Below are 22,358 nucleotides of genomic sequence, written 5' to 3' on the forward strand. Positions count from 1 at the left end.
AATAGTTCACTGAGGGTGTTTTTAGACCAGGAGGAATCCGCGTGGTACATTGTTAACATGTTTTTAACTTTAAAAGCACTTCCCCTGCAAAGGGCACACGGTTCAAGATCTAATAATGGTCTTACTCTAACCCCCGATCTGACGTCCTAGATGCTGTACACACACAACTTCTTTTCACAGCCTGCCTGTAAAAACACCATCAATCATGGTCCCAGCTGTTTGCCTTACCTCTGACACTAAAAGAATAGAAAAATATTTTTCATGAATCCTATTTTCTTTGAATGTGAAGATCCTTATCCACCCATCGAACTTGCAGTCTATTGTTTTTGTATGCAACCTTGTCTGTAAACAGGACTTTCTACAAAACTAAAGCTTTTATAATCACTTTTAAAATAAAGTAGTATGACCCCATTTTCACTTGAATACAAAAAGTGCTGCATTGACCGACTGCTGACAATTATTTATGTAACAAGTTTGGTGTCCCAGATGCTGAAAGTTTTTATATATCACCGCAGGAGTGACACATTATAATCTGTTAACTGCTGTGTATTAGTATTGGCCTATGTAAACACAGTGTGAACACATGATCAGTGGTAGATGTGGGAAAATGAAATTAGAGAAAATCCATGTGCTGTATCTTGGCTGCTTTATATTGTTTGCATACTTTGTACAAGCACTTCATCATCAGCAACATTTCACTTTCTTCCAAAACAGTTTTCCTCCATCATGTGTCAAGTCAATAGTGAAATTATTTAAGAGTGGTTCTATGGTCTGATCACCATTTGAGAAACAGTTACTGTACAATGGTTGACACTGTGACACAGATGTTATACCAGTCCACTATAACAAGCCTCTTGAAAGAGTCAAGAAATCAAAACCAGGTTTCTACTGGAATTTGTTAAACTGTGCGAGTGAAGATAGTCGGGGGAGATAAAGAGCCTGCTGGGGAAATAGTTCTTGCATTCATGTTGAAAAAAATATTAAATAGTCCAACGGTTTAGTTGAGGTAAACTTCAGCCTCCTTGAGGACATCCTCTTTTTGGTGGAAGTAGTCTCTGAACCAGGAGATGTGTTCCCTCTTCTGTTGGACGGTCAGGTAGGGGTTTCTGGAGAGACCGGCCACCACGAGCTCCATGAAGTGTCGCACTGGTCCCTGACGGGGGAAGCCCTCCTTCAAGTGCACATCTAAGAAGACATGCTCGTGGAATGGGACACTAGCTTCCTCCTCCAGGCCTGACATAAGAGCAAGAGCACACCTTCAGCGAGGTCATCGGACTAACTTCATTTTTTCTGTCTCTACATATTAAACATAAATACACCATCTATTACTCACCAGCCTCATTGTTGACTGGGTACTGCCACATTTTCCCCTCTTTGGTCCACTGGATCATTTCGTCGAGCCCATTTCGGGGCGTATGGTTGACTGATAGAGACAAGCCATGAGCAAAGTCCATGTCCCACAAAGTTGGCCGTGCTGAAAAAAGATTTTGCCAAGGTGACATAAAATGTTTTTAAAAGACAAACTTCATGACAACATCCCATGACAATAAGCTTCAACAAAATGCTGTACTTCTTTGTGTTGCGTCTCCATATTGAATACTTTTTGAGCAGAAGAGACTAAATTCTATAGAACAAATGACAACAGCTTAACAAAATAAATGAATGTGGGATAACACACTACAGAAATATTTTTAAGGACTAGAAAAAACATCTAGACAAATAACACAATAAATCATCCACTGTAGGCAGATAGTTAGTAATAAATATATTATTACCAACTGCCGATTCCTCTCCAGATTTGTCAGTAGTGGGTGAGAACATGTTAAATCTTTTCCCTCTGAACAGGCTCCTCCAGAAGAACATTAACACAATAAAAAGAAGCATTAAACACAATCCATCACAAAATCTGAAGATGTGATGAATGACGTGATAATGATATTTACCTTCTCCGAACACTGTCCAGCTCAGCAGTGACTCCTCTTTCATGCGTGTATCCTCGCCCATCTTCATCAAACTGGATCTGATTGGCCGGCCGAGCATTCTGGCGGTTGGGATTCTTTCCGACCTTCATGTCAGCAATAATTACTCTGGGAAAAAAAGTATTATAAATGTTTATTACATGAGAATAAGGCCTTTTATTTTTCATTATCCAGGTTGAAATCCTGTTCTCATTTAAAATATTCATTCAATCAACAGTCCCATAGTGGAAATGTATACACTGGACTCCAGTGCACATACCCTAGGTTGCTCAAGTCCCCTTTCTTCTGAGCCTCGGTGATAGCTTCATGCTGCCTCAGCTGCTTCAGCAGCTCAGACTCGGCCTGGCTGCGGTCAGGCAGAGTCTGAGCTGCAGCAGACGCAGCTGAAAGCAGTTCAGGATCCAGGGTCTCACTGAAAAAACACAGAGCAGAGAGGCTGGAATCAGTGGGTGAAGTGAGACGACAGCTTCTGATTTCATCCCAAGATGAAGAATCTAAAATAAATAACTCAGACACAAACAAGTCAAGCCCGTCTTTTACCTCTGTGATGAGGCCTCCTCTGTAGCCTTCTGAAACATACTGATGGTGCTTTCCATAGCGGCTGGATTTGATCTGGGGGTGGACTCATAATTTTTCTGCGCTTTCAAGCTTTTGAGCCTCCTCTTATTGGTAACTTCCACCTTCATGGCACCGAGAAGGTCAAGGAGACTCGCCTTCCCACTCTTAGCTGCATCAGTCATTACTTGCTCTGGCTTTGCCACGTCCTCTTTAATCTTCTCATCCACCTGCTGCTGCATGGTGCTTCCATCATCTGTCTTTAACACCGCTGGCTCATCCCTTTGTTCGGCCATATTGAGGACTTCTCCATCCTCTTCAGCTTTCTGCTCTGGCTTTGCCACGTCCTCTTTAATCTTCTCATCCACCTGCTGCTGCATGGTGCTTCCATCACCTGTCTTTAACACCGCTGGCTCATCCCTTTGTTCGGCCATATTGAGGACTTCTCCATCCTCTTCAGCTTTCTGCTGAGCCAAAGCTGGGGTTTCTGTTGGGTCCGCATTTGCTTTCTCATCCTGATTAGAGAGGACAACATCGTCTTTCTTTTCACAGAGCCTGACTGAACTTGTGCTGAGGGTTTTGACTCCACCTCCAGTTCCGACCCTGTGACAAGAGCAAAACACAGTTTATCATCACAAGTGTCAGAAATAATATTGATCATATTCAAATATTCAAGATGAAAACATGACAATTATGATTGAGGTGGTGGCAATATTGTCTTTTTAAAAAAACTACTGAAAGGGATTCTTCACAAACTGAATTTCTTCCTTATGTAATATTAATAATAACACTTTATACTTTCATATTATTTTAAGCAACATATAAACTACACATCATTGACCTGCGCGTGTTTGATTGACATGGGGAAATTTCATTATCGTACTCTGCCTATTTGCTGTTAACATCCCCCCCATTACAACAGTAAAGGTTTTTGGAACCAACTCATTGGTGAGTGAAGCCAAGGTCAAAGGTCTAAACAGCTGGGTTTTTTTGTACAATGTGTAAAACGTAAAGCTGCATGAATATCAACAGCTGTTTTTTCACATCCGGGTTACCATGGAAACGACCTGCCAGTGAGAAATGTCATTGAAAATGTCCAGCCCCTGTTTTGCAGCATTAACACAACAGTTTCCTTTCCACAGTCAGCTGTTGTCTCTCTCTAAAAACAGGCACTGGTGAGTAGGTAGCGGTCATAAGCACGAGTTAATAATAATGTGTGTGTGTGTGTGTGTGATCGTGTCAGACTCACCTGAAAACCGCAGCCTTGTCGCATTTAGCTGGAAACACAGTCCGCTCGCACACACGGACTGAAGAGCTTCGAGCAGCGTGCACAGTCCGAAATAAATATCTGTACATGTTCGATTCCTGCGGTGTCCTTCCACGTTCCTGACATTTGTCTTTGTTGCTACAGCGTTAACTGTCCTCCGCAAACCCGAGGATAACAATGGTTCCGCGGTCCCTCTTGCAAAAGGCTCGGTACTTTCCTCGGGGGGGGGGGGGAGTGAAATATAACTTATAGAGTGAAACAATTTAATTTCACATAGTTTTTTTGTCATAAAAAACACGTGCCGTTAATTCATTTTTACAGAGTTAACTGTTTGATAAACTTAAGGCGGTTACGAGTCCGCATCTGTAGTCTCGCGATGCCACAACCGGTACGTGATTCAAAATGGCGACGCGATACAAGCGCTAATTCACGAACGGTCGCAAGCTTCAAACCGTGAATTAGTTTCCTCTTTCTGTTTAGAGATGGATATTCATAGAGAAGAATCAGCTTTACGGAATATCCACTGCTGCAAATCTCACAATTGACTGTTTTTACTCGTATCGGTTCCTGATCGAACTCAGAAAGGAGAGGACAACTTCGCTCAGGTAAAAAAAAAATGTCAACGGAAGCTAAGTTGTTAGCATGCAAGCTAACGCAGAGCAAATGTATTCCACTGTAAGTTCATTTTAGAAAAATGTGCGGTCGCCAGAAGGCCAGCGATCAACGCCCAAAATTCTTGCCGCCATGAAGTTGTTGCGTTCGAGTGCATATACTTTTGCAGAGCTGGTGATTTGCGTGTAGCTCTGTGTTGTTATTCCGTCAGAGTGGTTAACGCGCTTTCTCTGCAGCTCACTGTGTTTGTTTACACACGTGAAGTATCTACAAATACAGTTAAAACTGCTCCTTTTATTGTTGTTGTAAAACACTGGACCAGAGGGGCTGGGATCTGGGTTTATCTAGCTGACTGCACAACTTACAGATTGTCACTCCGCCTATTTATCCAGAGGAAGTTCAGATGCAACACTTTCAAATCAGTCATTCATAGTCTCACCGAACCATAAAACCAAGTTGCACGCTGTGTATTTTAGTTTCCTACATGTCATCTGGCACACGAGAGTGGATCTCCTGTAATGTTTCCACAATAGCTCACTTTGTGTCCCAAGTCCCACAACCTGAGCTGTTGAGAGCTGTAGCTCCTTCTGTTTTGTGATTGACCTCCTCCTTCTCTCACTAGTGCCCTTCATGCATGAAAACTTGAGTTTCTGACATGTCCTGCTCTAGGCAGATACATACCTGTATCATATTTTTGAAAAATACTTTATTGATTATCTACTATGAGGAGTATTGAAGAGTTGATTATTATCACGTCATTTAATCTGCCAATATGTTTTCTTTTAATATATGAATTGTTTTGTGTATAAAATGACAGCTAAGAGTGAAAGTCCAAAATCCAAAGTTACTCAGGATACTGAAACATGTGACAAAGAAGAGTGAATCCTCACATCTATGCAAATATTTGACATTTCTGCTTAAATACTTGCTGAAACTACTTGGTTCATTCTTGCAAATCCCCACTTCAGGATATCAGGTCTGTGAACATTTGTCAGTATGTTGAGTTTGACACGTGTGCCTTTTTTTTAGTCATGGCAGAGGAACGACGGCAGAAGCAGTGTACGGTCGTCGTGCCCACAGAGTCTATGAAGGCCATAGCAGAGTCTGTTGGGGTGGGACAGTTGCAAGAGGAGAGCTGTGTAGCATTAAGTGAGGAGGTCAGCTACAGAATAAAAGAAATTGCACAGGTAAATCATGAATTATTGAAAAAGTAATTTTGCTTATGGGTCTGTAAATTGTTCACAAACCACATTCTTGAATGTCATGGTTTGTGTTTTATCTGATATGTGAGTTTTACTTTTGAATTCTTTGTGGTCTTCTTCTTTTCTGCCTTCTACATAGGATGCTCTCAAATTCATGCATCATGGGAAGAGACGTAAATTAACCACCAGTGACATAGATAATGCTCTCAAACTAAAAAATGTAGAGGTAAGAGAAAATTGGTGTATATAACTCACAGAAGACCGTTTGCATTGCTCACTTCTTTGAGGTTATTTGATGGAAAAACAGGAAGTGGTTCTTCTGTTCTGCTTTCTGTTTAATTTCTGCAGTCTAAATAAATCCCTCTCTGTTATAGCCACTGTATGGGTTCCAGTCGCAAGATTTTATCCCTTTTCGCTTCGCAAGCGGTGGTGGAAGAGAGCTTCATTTCTATGAGGAAAAGGAAGTCGACCTCAGTGACATTATAAACACACCACTCCCCAGAGTTCCACTAGATGTGTCTCTCAAAGGTACCCAGATAATCAGTATTTCTCGCCAATCTGTTGTATTGTCTTTACACTGTTATACTGTATGCTTTGTATGCTCACACATCACTTTTCTGTTGATCTATAGCGCATTGGTTAAGTATTGAGGGGGTGCAGCCTTCTATTCCAGAAAATCCACCACCAGGTTAGTACTGTTTAAAATGTTCTTCTTTTAAAACACAGAAAAAACTATCTCTAGGACAAATTTAGCATCAGCTTTTATTTACTACATTCCAGCATCAAAAGAACAACAAAAGACTGAATCGACAGAACCTCTCAAAGTCGTCAAACCTGGCCAGGAGGATGATGCTTCGATTCAAGGCAAAGGTCAGGGAGCAATGGCTGTTGATGGCAAAGGTCAGTATTTAGTTTTGTATTCAAATTAAACTTTTTATTCAGTTTTCTACTCCTGTTTCCCCACATTACTTCCTACTTCCCTTTCTTTTTCTTTATGGTTTTTATTTCCTTCTTCATTCCGTGTTTGTGTCTTTCAGGAAAAGATAAGGGTCTAATAAGGTTGAAGCCACGCAGCACTCATGAACTGTCTGTGGAGCAGCAGCTCTACTACAAGGAGATCACAGAAGCATGTGTTGGCTCCTGTGAAGCTAAAAGAGCGGTAAGTCCCGCCTGAGTGTTGTTATAAGTTGTTTATTTTGTACACGCTGGGTGATAATATACTTTTTCTTATTTTGGTAATGGCAACCCTGTGCAGCTAAAACGTTGTCGGTGAATTTACAGAATTTTGACAAATGTGAATATTTTTTCTAACCTTATTTGTCATCTCAATTTTGATTCATTTTCCTCTTGTTTCATACAGGAAGCTCTTCAGAGTATTGCTACAGATCCTGGACTGTATCAGATGCTTCCAAGATTCAGCACATTCATTTCTGAAGGAGTGAGCATCTTCTGCAACTTTTTTTAATGTTCTGACACACTACTCACCATGCACAAATGATCCAGTCATGTCTCTACCAAAAGCACTGACTTTATTCTCTCCCTAAAGGTTCGTGTAAACGTTGTGCAAAACAACTTGGCTCTGCTGATTTATCTAATGCGGATGGTCAAAGCTCTAATGGACAACCCCACCCTTTATTTGGAGAAATACGTGAGTGAAGAAAACAAAATTCGTTTTTTTTTGTGTCATCACAACATGTACTTTTATTCTAATACATTTTTTTCTATCTTTATTTTCAGCTGCACGAGCTCATCCCAGCTGTGGTGACCTGTATTGTGAGTAAGCAGCTGTGTTTGCGACCAGATGTTGACAACCACTGGGCTTTACGAGACTTTGCCGCTCGTCTCATGGCCCAAAGCTGTAAAACCTTCAGCACTACGACCAACAACATCCAGTCCCGCATCACCAAGACTTTTACTAAGGTGGGTCACCAAAATATTATAGTAAAGTATTATTAATAGAGCAAGGCATTAAGGTTTCATCTATAATATTTTAAATGTTAATGATTGATTCAGTGATGAACAAATACTCACAAATAGTTTTTAGAAGTGTTTTCTTTTGCTGCAGATGCTGTTTGTTTTGTTAAATGTTACCCTTCACTAAACAGCTTTGTTTGAAAAAAACAAACAAACCACACACACTAAAGTATACTGATGTGTTTCCCCAGAGTTGGTTGGATGAAAAAACTCAGTGGACAACACGTTATGGCTGCATCGCTGGACTTGCAGAACTGGGAGCTGATGTGAGTGTGATTTGTGTTTCCCCTCAGTCTTTGATCATTTTCTTTCTGTTTTTTGATCGGCACTAACATCCTGATTTCGTCCCCATGTAGGTGATAAAGACGTTGATTCTTCCTCGGCTTACTATAGAGGGGGCTCGCATCAAAGCGGTGATGGAAGGACCAGTGGTCTCCAACATTGATAAGATCGGAGCTGACCATGTTCAAAGCCTTTTACTGGTAATAAATGAAGCTCTGCAGTTAGACACTATCTCACGGATACACTTTGAAACCAAAACTGTCACATTTCACTTAATGTAAAACATTTTTGTTTTGTTTTTACAGAAACACTGTGCAAGTGTTATTGCCAAGATCAGACCTCAGCCCGACAATGTGGAGCAGTATCGGGTGGACTACGGTTACCTCGGACCAATGCTTTGCTCCCATGTGATGAAAGCTAGGACTCAAGCAGCACTTCAAGCTCAACAAGTCAACAGAACCACATTAACAATCACACAGGTACATTTCAATACATTATGAAATTCTAAACAAACATGAATGCAGGTGAAATGGTGTAGAAGATGTTTAAGATAATAATTGTGAATTTCCTGCTAAACAACCAAACATACACAGAGAATGAGAGCACACACTGGTTTGGTTTGAAGAGTAATGAAAAGATCCTGATGTAGAGTGGAGCTGCACATTTATAGTATTCTTGAAGGAGATACAGAGATTAGAGGAAAACCAACTCAATAGCATTCTGTCACACTCACTCATGCCACATATAAGCCACACGTTTGAGTCGTAGCCAAATAAAACACAGTAAAAAATGCCACTCCTTATCTAAACCCTTCAATCCAGCTTAGTCTTCTGTTAATGTAAGGGTTAACAATTTGTCTTTTAAAATCATAAGCCAATCATGTAATTTCAAAACGTATCATTTAGTTGTTCAAATTGTTCAGTAGTTAATTATGTTTTTGTTTTTTCTGTGCAGCCTCGACCCACTCTGTCTGTCTCACAAAGCGGGATGGGTGGCTCGACTGGATCTCGCACTCCCAGCATCATCAAGGTTCCCAGCTCCCTCACCCTGATGTCCCCTCGGCCGGGGACCCCATCGCAGCCATCACCGCCGGCAACAAAGTATATCGTCATGGCAACCAGTGCAGGCGCCGCCTCAACTCAGCAGGTACTTCCTTTCAGTTTTACACTAATGGAAATGTCAATGCTGCAGGGAGTCTCCACAGGGTTGATTCAGGTGCCCACACTGATAAGATGACAAGATGAAAATGTAGGACAATTGCTACATCAATAGAACAGCTATGGTTTTATAATGGCAGGTATTTAGTATATTTCAGGAGTATGAATTAAAACTAGAATAGCAAGCAGTAATGTGCATACCTCCGCCAAGGATCTACAGTCTCCTTAAATTCATTCAAACTGCATCAAATATCACACACAAGGATATCAGTTCACTAATCATGCCTGATTTTTTTTTATTCCCTAGGGAATCTGTTGTGTTTCTACTCCTCTGAATTTTAAAGCAAATAAATCATAATTCCTGGATCAACTTTAAAGATCCAATTGAATGTGTTCTCCCCTGACCCATACCACCAAGATTCGTGCTAATGCGTCCAGTAGCTTTTGTTGAATGCTGATAAATAAAACAAAATCAAACTAAAACATAACCGCCTTGACTGAGGTATTTATTGAAAGCAGACATTTGAAATGTATAGTTTTATTTTTTATTAACAGAAATCGCTGTGAGCTCTCAGTTCTCAAATTTAAACTTGACGGGATTTCCTGAACCCCCTCTCTTTAAGATTCAAAGTATGGATTTACATCTCTCTTTGTTGTCCCATTTAGGTCATCACCCTCAGCTCTTCCCAGTCAGCCTCATCAATAACCAGCACTGTTCCCAGTGCCTCCTCAGCCTTGCAGCCTTTAGTAAAACTGGAGTCTGGCAGCGGCCCTGGACTGACAGCTTCACGACCTCTGCAGAAGTACATAGTGGTATCTCTGCCCTCATCTGCCTCTTCCTCTTTGGAGCCCAAGAGCTCCGTGCTCCCAACCTCAATTTCCTCAACCCTGCTAGACGCTGGGATGAAGATGGAGCGGTCCGAGTCTCCCGGAGCGAGCACACAGTCGCCACACTGAGACTTGTTTAGGTATTGGAGATTTTGACCATGTCGGTGCAGCTGAACACACAAGGAGGTCGGTTTGGGCTGAACTTTAAAAGGGGTAAACTCTGGAGGGGTATGAAGGGGAAAATCTGAACTCTTGACTGAAGAAAGAGAAAATGTGACCAGACATTGTAAATATGTTAATGCCCAATGAAAACTAAAGTCAGTCTGTGAGATCTGTAATGTTTCAGCTTATATTCAAATTGGTATCATGTTCTTTTTTTACTCTAAAATAAATCAGATTTTGTATGAACTGCTTCATCTGATTGTTTTTTATCTTTCTCTTTGAATTTTTAAGAAACATGTTTCCTACAATACAGAATATTATAATATCTGTTCTTATTAGTAATGTTTGTCATCACCAGCTTTTTTGGTTTATTGAGTGTTAATAATACAAATATCTGAAGTAAGTCAGAACAACAACAACAACTATGGATGTGTCATGTTGACCAACAGCATGCAGAGAATCATTTTCTATGAGTTATCAGATAATAGTGCATGGATGTTGATAAAGATGGTGAGTTTAGCGGACTGGTATTTATAAGTGTGTGCAGTTTGTCGTTTTTTGTTTTTACGTGACGTGACCATAGACTGTATATATAAGGACGTGACTGACAAGTGACGTATTTTGCCACGATGGCTTGCCGTTACGTCATTGTCGCAGGATTGTGACGTACAACTTGTGGATCAAAGTACAGTCGGTTCCCCACAAAAAAAAAAATAGTTTGCAGCAATCGTGTGTTGTCCGCACATCACTGCAGGAGCACGCAAACACGCACATGCACACACGCAGTGCAGATTCGTGCAGATCTTGTGTTTCGGCAGCTGTTTCCTTCTACGCGCGGGTCCAGAAGAGAGAAGCTAAATCTGACCACTTTGTATCGTTTTGCTAGTATCGATAATTCGGGTCAGTCCCACTTGAGTGAGTGGACAGTGATTTACGGGCTCGTGTCTCACTCTCGTTTCTCTGCTGTGGACATGGATTTCAAAATCCGCGCTGGGACCAAAGAAGACTGCAAAGACATCTCGAGGATGATAAAGGTGAGTGTGTTACAAACCAGGAGGAGAAAGAGTTCGTTCACTGCGTCACAGTGAAAACCTGTGATGGCCATTATCACATGTGACTGTTGTTCTCCTTCTGCAGGAGCTGGCTGTTTTTGAAAATAAGCTGGAGGAGGTGAACACGTCCCATGAAGGTGAGTTTTAAATATGTCTGAACACTGCATAACTATATAAACTGTATATAAACGCTATATAAACTGTAGATACTTTGATAAAGTCTATGGTTCAATCTAACTGTCACCTTACAATCGTCCTCACAGGAACCAAAGCAAGGGTTATGTGATCAAAATTAGGTTTGCAAAGGGGCGGACAATTTCCGGAAACTTTCCATGGGAAGTTAAGCGCGGGAATTTTGGGAATTTTGAAAAAAATTTTTTAGCGCAAATTAAACCTCGAGCAATAAAAAAAATGATTCAAAACTCTATTTTAAAGATGTGCAGTGCATTCTTCCATCACATGCACAGATAATTCCCAGCATCCTGCACACTACAGCAGGGCTATTGAGGCCACACTACTGCATTAGCCCAAGGACTAGTCAGGTAAGTTTTGATGATATTACTGGGGGAAATATATAAGCATGCTGATTGAGGATTGTTCATCTGTTCATCTAGCCTATTTCTATTCATTTATCCATCAATTGTAAAATATTTTTAAAGACGATTCCAATTGTTTAGCTAACTATTTATATCCCTGGCATTGCATTAGTGTTTTTTACAAGCTTTTTTCTCATCTTATTCTACAGAACAATGCCACGTGCACTATCTCATGTGTGGAGACATTTCACCCCAGCCAATGTAGAAGCATATAGTCAAGTGCCCAAAGTTTCCTCAGGGCTCAAATCAGCTTATGACAAAACAAAATGTTTATATTTATGTCTGTATATGACAAGGTAAATACAGTTAGTATAAATTACCCACAAAATGTCCCGTTAATTCCCGTATATTCCCATGGAAAGTTTCCAACTTTGAATATTCCCGGAATTTTGCAACCCTAATCAAAATACATACACACGTATTTATATAGAGTTAATCTTGTAATTAAAATGGTGCTCAGTGGAGCACATACCTCTGCCTTTATTTCTGCACCACATCTGCCACATTCCTTTGGAATCTGGTATTTAATGGTTTGTCTTTCCTGTAGAACTGGAGAGGGACGGGTTCTGCCAGAATCCCTTCTTTGAATGCCTTGTGGCAGAAGTTCCTGAGGAGCATAAATCCAAAGAGGGTAAAGTGTGGATCAAGGACTTTTTTTTATTGTTGTCTTCCTCATCAGCTGAATATGCATCTGACGCAGATCATAAAATGTCTTTGCTCTCGACGTTTAGCTAATGCCCATATATCCAAATCATGTCACTTATCAACAGTGTCAATGTAGTTCCTCCTCTCGATTTTTACAGCTGACACCGAAGGTAAGTGACTCCTGAGAAAAAAAAACGTTATCCTTGCTCACAAAGGAAATGCACTTAAGTAAAAATAACAAAAACAATTTAAAGGTTCAGTGTGTAGAATTTAGTGACATCTAGTGGTGAAGTTGCATGTTGCAGCTGAATACCCCCTCACCTCACCCTCGCCTTCCAAACATGACAGAGAACCTGAGGTAGCCTTCAGTTGTCATAAAAACTCGAAAGGTGTTTAGTTTGTCCAGTCTGGGCTACTGTAAAAAACATGGCCGCCTCTGTAGAGAGGACCCGCTCCCGAATGCAAATGTTAAGGGCTCGTAACTGTTCGAACAACTTAGATGATCACACACTAGTCATCACTAGGATTATTTTATATACATTTTTGGCCAATAGATCCCTTTAACCTAAATCTTAATAAGTAGAGGTTTCCCTGACTACTGGTCCCAGCTTGCAGCACCACTCTGCACACACAACACACGTATTGAAGATTTTCATTTTGCTGTTATCCTTCCTGTTCGTCTTTTCACTGCTTGTGTTCTCTGACCTTATAGGATTCACAGTTGTCGGCTACTCCCTTTACTTTTACACCTACAGTACATGGAAGGGTCGGGTGATGTATATGGATGACCTGTATGTGATGGAGGAATTCAGAGGTGAAAATGTGTTTTCTTGTTTGTTTGCTTATATGCAGTGTTTCCCATCAATTATCTCCACTGTGGCAGCCCATCATATTTGAATTTGTCTTACGATAGTTTGTATTGAACCAAAAAAGTTTCTATATTTCTCATAATAAAATAAGAGATCATTAACTTGGTGTTTTGCTCTGTTGCTGCATTGTATAACTGGGTGCAGCATGATTTCTTTCCCATACATTTTTATTGTCCACGCGTACAGTCAGACCTCCTAGTTTTTTAGGACCTTCTTGCACATACACCCCCGCTACTGCCATAGATTGGATTGAATTCTGTGGGAAGCACTGATGTGTTATATCTGAATAACTCTTAGTACCATATATATGGCGATTTTTTATTTACCTCTCTACCTGAATATTTTATTTTGTCATTATTTTTTTTTTTTTGCAGGAAAGGGTATTGGCAAGGGTCTAATGAGCAAAGTTGCAGAGGTAAGAATGTTTAGTATTTTAGGCCTAAATTTGCAGGAATATTAGTTGTAGTGTAGTCGCATATAAAAGGTATTTTTATGCAAAAAAATGTGTTCAAGTAAAGACCAGTAAAATCATCTGCTGTCCTGTGTGGCGGAGAGGTAGAGATGCATTGTTATATAAAGGACTGTTTTGTTTGTACAGATGGGGAAAAAGAATCAGTGTGTGCGGTTGCAGTTTTCCGTGTTGGACTGGAATACTCCTGCTCGAGAGTTCTATGCTGCTAAAGGAGCTCGGGACATCACTGAGAGCGATGGCTGGCACTTTATTCGTTTTGAAGGACAGCAGTTGGACAATTTAGCAAAAAGTGCACCAAAAGATTAGTTGTTTTACAAGGAAAATCTACCGTGGATCCAGGAGGTTATTCTTCGTTCTTGTTATTTTAATCTTTTAGCAGGATTACACAAAAAAGTCTCAACTGAATTTTTTTTAAACTTGGTGGAAGGGCCAAGAAAGAGCTCATTAACCTTTAGAGCAGATCGATTAAGTGGGCGGATCCAGGATTTTATTTTCACTTTCCTTAGCATAGCGATATTGCGTTGTTCCACACTGTTGGGCCTTGTATACGCGGTATTAAGTGCCATTCTACTGTAGTTCTGTGTTTTCTGTTGTACACAAATTTCCTGTGTAAGACAATGTCAAAATATGCTTCACTGTTCTGGTTTCTCCTGGTTTAACATAAATCTAAAGTCAATCATACTTGTAATAGAGTTGGGCACCCTACTTATGATTTACTAATATGATTGTTAATACTCTGATATCAATAAATACGATTTTTTTGGCTATGCTTTGTCATTATTTCCCCATAAAAGTTTTGCATATTGTTTGTCAACATTTATGAATGTATAAAGAAACTTTAATCTAAAGACTTTGATCAGAGCACAATTTGATTTAATGGTGTGTAGCAATATCTGTCCAGCAGGGGGCACATTGAGCCTACTTTTTTGCATTGGATATTTCGGTATGATCTACATTCTGGGCTCTTATGACAATACGTGAAAAGACACAATTAAACAGGGCAGTAAATTCAGCTCTCTGTTGGTTAAGGAAGATGATGTGCAAACCAGCTCTGTAACCCAAAACTCCTTTATTTGAACATTGCTCGGCAGCTGTGTTCATCAATCTTTAATAGAAAGTTAGAATCTCTTTTTGACATTCTCAGGGTTTAGTTCAAACTGTCACTGACAATGACATTTATTTGTGTATAAAACAAGATTACAAACAAAAAAAACTATAATTAAAAATCACAGAACTATCAAAGAGTATGTTTCCATTTGTTGCACCTCTGTTACTGAAGTTTGAAATCATCATAAAATCACACTGGGTGAGAGCTCGTTTTCCCGGTTAAAAAAATGAATATTTCCGTCATGACCACGGCACAGTCAGAAGTCACAGAATGACTCATTATTGTGGATCGATTAGTAATTATTGAAACCTCTTCTAAAGAGACTTATCTCCTTTAAGATCAGCCAGATAATTGATCAAGAGATATCTGGATTTACCATCTAATGTCCCAGGGAGAGGATTCTGTTTGAGCTTTTCACTTCTAAAGGTGACAGGATTCATCTGAATATGTTGCACAGTAACATGTTTTGTGGAAGGGGTGCAGGTAGTTGCCAGGGGCCCTGAGCTGAAAGGGCCCCCTTCAAGAGCAGCTGATTACGTTAGTACAAAGTAATGAACATTTTGTGAGACCCCCTTAAATTCTACGTCCACTACGTGCAGGAGACTGCAACGACACCTTGATGTGGAACCCCCCCATAATGAGGCCCAATGCCACCAGCTTCCTGCCAAAGCTTCGTAATTTTAGAGGTTTGGTTGAAGACTAGAATGTTCAAATTTCTGTATGATCGCATGGGAGGGCGATTGGGGTTTGCACTGAAAATGCACTACTTTACTATAACTAATGTGTCTGAACTGTCTGCACTATGTTTATAAATTAGGCGCTAAAAGAATCGGTTGAAGATTGGAATGATGTGGTTTGGTATCGCATGTTTCTCATCCTGTTCAGGGTGGGGCTCCCCAGGTCCCTTTTCCCTGGGCCCCCAAAATCCTTTGAAAAAGGCTCCTGCTTGTGTCAACCCTGAATTCACTTTCATACATGGACATAACAAACAATTACAGCACTTTATATAACAACACAAACTTTATAGACTTGAACACAAACAGTTAAAAGTTATCTGAGGATTAGATATTGGAAAACGTACAGCAGGGTAATATAGGAGACCCTACTGTACATATAGTCAACATATATGCTGGAGTAGTGAAGCAGTTTTAACACTATATAAACATTACATATGCTATACATATGCATACCCCTAAAAGGTTTAGATTATATAAAGCCAATAAATCCCCAAACCAAATCAAGTTCACTGCTACCACCATATTACTGTACTACTGTGATTAGAAGTGTGTATTCCCTGCTGCTGCTGCCCTCTCATTGTGGATTGAGAAGAGTAAACACTGTTCGTCCTCTCTTCAAACAATCTGTCTGGTGACTTTCTTCCGACTCTGCTGGATTCTCCCTCCTGTGCAATAACAATCAGACATATGCATTTCTTCCATAGTTGCTTGGCACAGTCTGAGACGTTTGCACAGTGGACAGCGCGTGTCCTCTGGAGGACTGTTGGTATCGATACGGTCTGAAACACAAAAAAAGCCATGTTTCAACTGGGAGAATATTCACATTGAATTCATGTAAAAACTTTCCAGCAGCAGGTTTTACTCACATCTTTTCATCGGGTGATTTGAATTTGCAAGCACACAACAGACATGAGCCTCCGCAGATGGCGAGTGTGGCGGAGGACCAGCCGATATACAGGCCCTCTCCGATCTCATACCTGTGGCGTTATTTAGTCCATGTTAAACAACAGCATCACTTTGTGTCATTCAGTCGTCGTTCTGCTTCTAACAATGAAACATTGATGCGCTTTGTATAGACTTACTTCGTCCCTGGATAAAACTGGTCAAAGAACTCTTGTGTGATATTGGCTGCGTACCAAGATATAGCAATCATGGTGCTTAACCCTGCAAAAAAAACAACATGGTTTACTGTAGACAAGTTGGACATTCTCAATTTAGGCAACACACATAGTTACAAGCAAAAATGTCAAATGTTCATACTTTTTCAAGTTTGGAGTAAAACAGAATATGTTAATCTTGGGATCAGCTGAAGTCTGAGAGGCTGTTGAAAAGACAGCCATAAAAAAAATATTTTATGGTTCAATTTTTGCGCCAATTCATAACATACATTATCTCAAGGGACTTTACATAGGTCAATTACGTAAGATGAGGCAAAGGTACCTGCTAATGACAGCATGAATCAGTTTATTGCGGAGTAAGGAGTGAGTAATCCATTATAACAACTTTAAAGTTCAAAGTTATTATACAACAAAACTATACTACGTAAATATATATTTTTTTTATTTGGATTAATTTACAATAAACAGTGAGATGAATCTTCCGAATTTTTATTTTAAGAAATACATGTCTATACATTATATATTCAATATATGTATTGAATTTATACACATAACTGTATTGATTGAGGGTGTAATATCGGTTTTTGATCGAGTTTTGTTTCATGTGGATGCATCGCTCCCTGCATGACCTGTAATTTACGCAACTTGACTCATTCTAACAATCCACAGATCTTTGGTAAAGGCAGGCTTTTGTCTTTCAGCAACCTTGTTGGAGTTGGGATAACCTTTTGAACTGGTGATCCATTTTCTGATAGCTAGTCTTCTACACACAGAGTTTGGATTAGCAGACATGTTTACCCCTTCCAGGCCGGTGCTCTGTGTGAAGGGTGTGGTTTCACTCTTTGATTACGTCAATTTCTCATGTGACAAAATGCTTTTCATCTTTTAAGGCTCAGCTTTCGGGGACTCAAGATTTCCATCGACATTTTTTGTTTCAAAAAAACCCCAAAGCCAGTCTGCAGTGGTTTGACTGTGTCCTCTGACAAAATATATTCTCATGCTTCTTTGTGACATTGCCATCCCATCAATCCTAATATCCTTACCCTGTAGTAAAAAGAACACTCCTCCGATTGCAGCAATCCTCCCCTTCAGGATGTAGTTTTCTCCCCCGATTTTTGAGCACTTCATTCCTGTGAGAGTCGCCGCGAGCCCAAATGTCCCAAACACAATGGCAGCGATCATCAGTGCCCGGGAGGCCTGGATGTAGCCTGTGTGCAAACATAAAAACAATATATAATAACACAACTTGTTCTCTTAAGAACCTCTGTAGCGTCAGTGAAAGGATTCTCTCTTTGTTTAAAGAGAACAGGTTCGATTCCTCACTAATGAATTTCAATCTCTCGCTTTATCAAAACAAAAGCATGAATGTATGTTGGGATCAAAGGATACATTTCTGTCTGTGATGAGATGAGGAAGAAAAAAAAAGACTAGAGCTGGGCAGCCAATGCTGGTACTATACATTGGATGTATAGTCATTATATAGAAAAATCTGCCACTTGACTGAGGTTGATAACAAGAAAACGTTTCATGTGCTATACAACACTTGTCTGTTATGTCATTTTGGAAAGTCTTCATCGTAAATCTATATTTTATTTATTCAAGCCAATTAAACCAATACCTAAACAGGTAGTTTTTGCAAAAACTAGTTCACAAAACCAGTAAAAATGTTTGAATAATTACTATTAGTTCTTCAAAAATCAGTTTCACATCATTTGTTTGTTTGTCTTTCGGTTGTGTTTACTTATCCTCACTCTCTGGTCATGTTTATGGTTTATTACCCCCATTTACCAGTGATCATAACCAGAGCAGTATAAGCCTTAATGAAAGTATTATGAGGTCAGGTTTAAACCAAGTGGATGTGGAAAAAACCAAAGCGAAAGATTAACTGAATGGGCTAATTAGTATTTAAGCCTGAGAAGTATCAATCATCGATTCTAATAGAACTGTTGCTACGTTGCCCACATACCATTAAGAGCGAGCAAGGATGGAAAGTCCCGGCAGTTGTGAACTCCGGTAGAGTCAGTTGCACAGGACATCCATAGGTTTTCATAGATGGTTGATGTGGTGATAACATTACCATCCACCGAAGAGACCTTCCAGTATCGATTTGGGAGGGCGACTCCGACCATCAACCAGCCCAGAAAGCCCAGGAAGAAGGCAAGCGCTTCCACTGTGGCATTCATATTCCCTTGTTTCTTCTGTGTAACCCGTGTAGAGGTATCCAGAAAGAGAAACACTCAATAAAAACGTTGACTCTCCGAGGTATCTCGCTGCACAGACTTGTGGTTTCGTCGGCCCCGTGGTCTCTGTGTGCCACACTGGTTCCCAGTAAACCCCCCCCCCCCTCCCTCCCCAGCTAAGATGGTAAGAAAACTGCAGATCAATGATTAATTCCAAATAGCCCACTTGTGATTTCTGCTATTATCCTCCACACCTTTGTAGCTTTTCAAAGGCTACATAGGTTTACCTAACCGAAAGGACAAGAGTGAGATGTGAAATGCAACCTTGGCACCTTCTCACAAATCTCCATAGACTTCAAGCTATTTGTCATCTTTAGTCATTTGCCTTCAAGCCCTGTGTCAACACCATCAAACCATAATTGATGGGATCCAGGTCCTGCTTTGGCTCCTCACTTCATCTTGTTTCTGAGGGATGATGGGAAAGTTGACACCATTGGGGGGTTGATCACCTCTTGACCAGGTTTGTTGCCCCACAGATACCCCTGCTTATCTGACAACAGAAGACTTTTGTCTTCATTTGTTAACAAATACAAAGTTGTTCATTAAGAACCACTGCAGCCTTTTGGTCATGCAGAGAAAACCCATTTGAATTAAAGCTCTCGTCCACATGGTTTAGACCTCAAAGAAATGTCCGTTTCGACCGCTTTAAGCTGGACCTTTATATATTACCTTTATTATACAAACAATGGCTGGATTTATGGTAAACATTATTTAATATATATATCTATAAAATGCTGTTGTCACAAAATTAGTTTTTCCCTCTGAGTCAGAAATCTCCACTTCAGCAGATATTTCACACCTGAATCTGAATCTCCACTTCAGTAGAGACATCTTTACAGAGGGGTTTGTTCATACATCATTCATTGCCTCATGTCTATTATAATAATAACATTTTAGTCCTATAACAAAGCGGAAATCGATTATTGTATTGCTGTTGATAGAATTTTCTGATTTATGGAGTGAATATTCCTTTAATATGACAGCAAAGTGAAAACAAGAATTTTGAAACTCAATTGTTCACATAATGTTACAGAAAACTTCATTAATAAAATGTGTTTCCTTAATCTAAGCAACAAACTAGAAAATAATACCCTATTAGTGTGTTTTGCTTAATCACTTGATTTGAACTTTTAACCTTATGTCCAACAAGTGCAGCATTAAATACACTGGATGCATTTAATGACACAAAGGAAAAGGAAGCCGCTGTACAATGTACTGACAATCTTATAGCCCTCATAAACCTACCCACTATTATTATTATTGAGAGGGTTTACGAGGTTGTTTATTGAGACTGTGTATGCCTACAAATATAACGTAATCCACTACAATATGTGTATTTAGAAAAGATACTCATGTTTAAATATTGAACTCCTCCTCAATAAAACTAAATGTTATAAACTTTACAGAGACTACTGTGCTGGATTGCTGGATTTCACAGCTGCTGTGTCAATTCCCTACAGATTATAGCACCTACTTTGAAAATCATATATAGATATCACATTTGTGTTTATTTAGAAAATGAGAAAGACCTATCTGTTAGGCTGTTTATTCATTTAGACTCTCAAAGAAGAAAGATATATACGTGCCTCAATCAAGTCAAAGAATATAAGCCGCATTCCTTTCAGAGTGACGTTACAGATTATAAAATGCACACTCAGCTATTACATACAGCTGTATCATCAAAATTTTTTAAAACATAAATAACATAAAAAATGCCAATATAAGACAAGCAATTTCTTGATAATTCACATTTACATTCACATTTTCCTTTTCTGTTAAATCAGCAGAGACGTGCTGAAGTGAGTTTTCTAGGATTCTGTCAAGAAAAAACTGTGATCATAAATTAGACAATTTCAACTGTTACTCACCTGGGAGAGCAAAAAGGGATGGAAAGTCACGACAGTTATAGATCCCCGTCGAGTCACTTGCACAAGACATCCATAGGTTTTCATATATGGTGGAGGTTGTTATTACGCTGCCCTCAGTGGTGGATTCTTTCCAGTACTGATCCTGTAGTGATATGAAAATTAATATCCAGCCTACAAAACCTAGGAAAAGTGCTATAACCTCTGTGATCTCTTTCATGTTGAAAGTCGTCTTCTATTAATAATTAGCAGTGCTAAATAGATAATGCCCCGGCATGCGCTCTATTTGCAGCTTCTGTGTCTGATATACATTTTGTGAGTGTGAGAACTGACTCAGGGCTTTTCCCCCCCATGCACTCAAACCTGGACTAATTTGAACATTGATTTGTTGGCTGTAGCTACATTTTAAGTCGGCTATTCCCGCCCAAAATTGGTGACATTCCACGTGCCTGGCATGTTACCATAGAAATGTAAGTATACAAGGAGTTTTTTTCCTCTCTTTTGATTGGCAGTGCAGTTAATCTCTTGTAAAACAGTTATCACAGCTTTAAAATGCACGAGCCAAAAAAAGAGTTTAAGACTGCAGTCGTTAGGCACTGACTGCGCTGACATGCTTTAAAGGCATCTGCAGGAGACAATGAACAAGACAATAAAATGATCATTGTTTTGTTCTGTGGGAAGATGCCTCTCAGGATGAATTGTTCATAATTTAAAAAAAAAAGAAGTGCTATATCTAACTATATATCTTTAATCAATCAGAGAACAGTTTAATGATGTGGTTAATAATTGAAAGTATTGCTCATATTGTATTGTACTTTTTTTTCTTCTTTTTTTCTCTTATCATCTCATCCTCCTGTCTGCGCATCCTTTTGAGCAATTGGTAGCTTGTGATTTTAGTTAGGTGATTTCAATTTCTCATAAGCAAATACTGAATGAATAGAGGGCAGATCAATCACTGGGTGGTCAGTGGGTGATTTATTGAAGGCACAAAGTGTTTATTTTAGCCCTGGTTAAGCATTAACGACTCTGCGACAGGACAAAAGATGCGTTGAAATTCTTAAACTCTGCAAATACACTTTTTGTACTGAAGCAAATGATGTCTGTTCTGTTTAAAATAATTGTGTTTGCATATTACAGGACTTTCAAGTGACAGAGACTGGCCAAAGTCTGCGTCGTTTTAACACTCCCTTATATTGAATATGCGCTCTCTCTCTATCAAGCAGCATATGGATGTGTGCAATAGTGCAATGACCTTTTTATAATCCTGTTTGATATTCAGTGTTTACGATTGAAAAGAGCGTGAACATCCCCAACGCTCAGTGGGGATGAGTCGTCAAAGCAGATAGAGATGTTTATCCTTTGTTTGAGTCTCCGTTAGGGAGAAACTTCAAACGCACAATTTACAGTCGGTATCTTATCAAATGTGAATTCTATATTCCAACCAGTTATCAGAGGCACAGTTCAAAGTACTGTCATATACTTACAATATTGAGCAGACACTCAGGCTTTAACTCCATCTTTTGTCTGTTAATGTTTTATTTCCCTGCCCTTCCCTCAGCTGGCATATGTATTCAGCTGTGTCCGCATTGACCTCCCTGCTTAAAGGGAGAGTTCATGATAAACCTTAAGTGGCTTTTG

At 39.7% G+C, this 22,358-nt stretch overlaps 4 protein-coding genes across 7 annotated transcripts; 2 read left to right on the forward strand and 2 right to left on the reverse strand.

Annotated features, from left to right (window-relative positions):
• Window positions 1-623: 623 nt before the first annotated feature.
• Window positions 624-3,974, reverse strand: mrps31 (mitochondrial ribosomal protein S31). Of its 2 annotated transcripts, none has more exons than XM_034607555.1 (8): window positions 3,784-3,974; window positions 2,987-3,137; window positions 2,520-2,848; window positions 2,239-2,391; window positions 1,944-2,087; window positions 1,776-1,849; window positions 1,334-1,474; window positions 624-1,233 (listed from the first exon to the last, which is right to left on the reverse strand). In XM_034607555.1, the coding sequence occupies exons 1-8, from the start codon at window positions 3,888-3,890 to the stop codon at window positions 998-1,000; spliced, it is 1,335 nt and encodes a 444-aa protein (XP_034463446.1). In that variant the 5' UTR covers window positions 3,891-3,974; the 3' UTR covers window positions 624-997. The 2 variants fall into 2 exon arrangements, with proteins under 2 accessions (XP_034463446.1, XP_034463445.1); XM_034607554.1 differs by having other exon boundaries at window positions 2,520-2,790; window positions 2,929-3,137; window positions 3,784-3,973.
• A 199-nt stretch (window positions 3,975-4,173) lies between these two features.
• Window positions 4,174-10,270, forward strand: taf6 (TAF6 RNA polymerase II, TATA box binding protein (TBP)-associated factor). Its single transcript, XM_034607553.1, has 15 exons — window positions 4,174-4,406; window positions 5,443-5,600; window positions 5,755-5,841; window positions 5,990-6,143; window positions 6,247-6,303; window positions 6,396-6,515; window positions 6,653-6,774; window positions 6,976-7,053; window positions 7,162-7,263; window positions 7,353-7,535; window positions 7,781-7,855; window positions 7,946-8,071; window positions 8,177-8,350; window positions 8,826-9,017; window positions 9,695-10,270. The coding sequence occupies exons 2-15, from the start codon at window positions 5,445-5,447 to the stop codon at window positions 9,983-9,985; spliced, it is 1,917 nt and encodes a 638-aa protein (XP_034463444.1). The 5' UTR covers window positions 4,174-4,406; window positions 5,443-5,444; the 3' UTR covers window positions 9,986-10,270.
• Window positions 10,271-10,737: 467 nt separating this feature from the next.
• Window positions 10,738-14,457, forward strand: sat2b (spermidine/spermine N1-acetyltransferase family member 2b). Of its 2 annotated transcripts, none has more exons than XM_034607568.1 (7): window positions 10,738-10,851; window positions 10,964-11,052; window positions 11,156-11,207; window positions 12,214-12,297; window positions 13,024-13,125; window positions 13,555-13,595; window positions 13,779-14,457. In XM_034607568.1, the coding sequence occupies exons 1-7, from the start codon at window positions 10,791-10,793 to the stop codon at window positions 13,956-13,958; spliced, it is 609 nt and encodes a 202-aa protein (XP_034463459.1). In that variant the 5' UTR covers window positions 10,738-10,790; the 3' UTR covers window positions 13,959-14,457. The 2 variants fall into 2 exon arrangements, with proteins under 2 accessions (XP_034463459.1, XP_034463460.1); XM_034607569.1 differs by having other exon boundaries at window positions 10,746-10,848; window positions 10,963-11,052; window positions 13,779-14,102.
• Window positions 14,458-15,707: 1,250 nt separating this feature from the next.
• On the reverse strand, window positions 15,708-21,355 carry LOC117774882 (claudin-15-like). Of its 2 annotated transcripts, none has more exons than XM_034607566.1 (5): window positions 20,724-21,355; window positions 17,659-17,823; window positions 16,580-16,661; window positions 16,364-16,474; window positions 15,708-16,276 (listed from the first exon to the last, which is right to left on the reverse strand). In XM_034607566.1, the coding sequence occupies exons 1-5, from the start codon at window positions 20,938-20,940 to the stop codon at window positions 16,177-16,179; spliced, it is 675 nt and encodes a 224-aa protein (XP_034463457.1). In that variant the 5' UTR covers window positions 20,941-21,355; the 3' UTR covers window positions 15,708-16,176. The 2 variants fall into 2 exon arrangements, with proteins under 2 accessions (XP_034463457.1, XP_034463458.1); XM_034607567.1 differs by lacking the exon at window positions 20,724-21,355 and adding an exon at window positions 18,582-19,359.
• Window positions 21,356-22,358: the final 1,003 nt, after the last annotated feature.

The sequence above is a fragment of the Hippoglossus hippoglossus genome, chromosome 14 (genome assembly GCF_009819705.1).
Source record: "Hippoglossus hippoglossus isolate fHipHip1 chromosome 14, fHipHip1.pri, whole genome shotgun sequence".
In the NCBI taxonomy this organism is placed as follows: domain Eukaryota; kingdom Metazoa; phylum Chordata; class Actinopteri; order Pleuronectiformes; family Pleuronectidae; genus Hippoglossus; species Hippoglossus hippoglossus.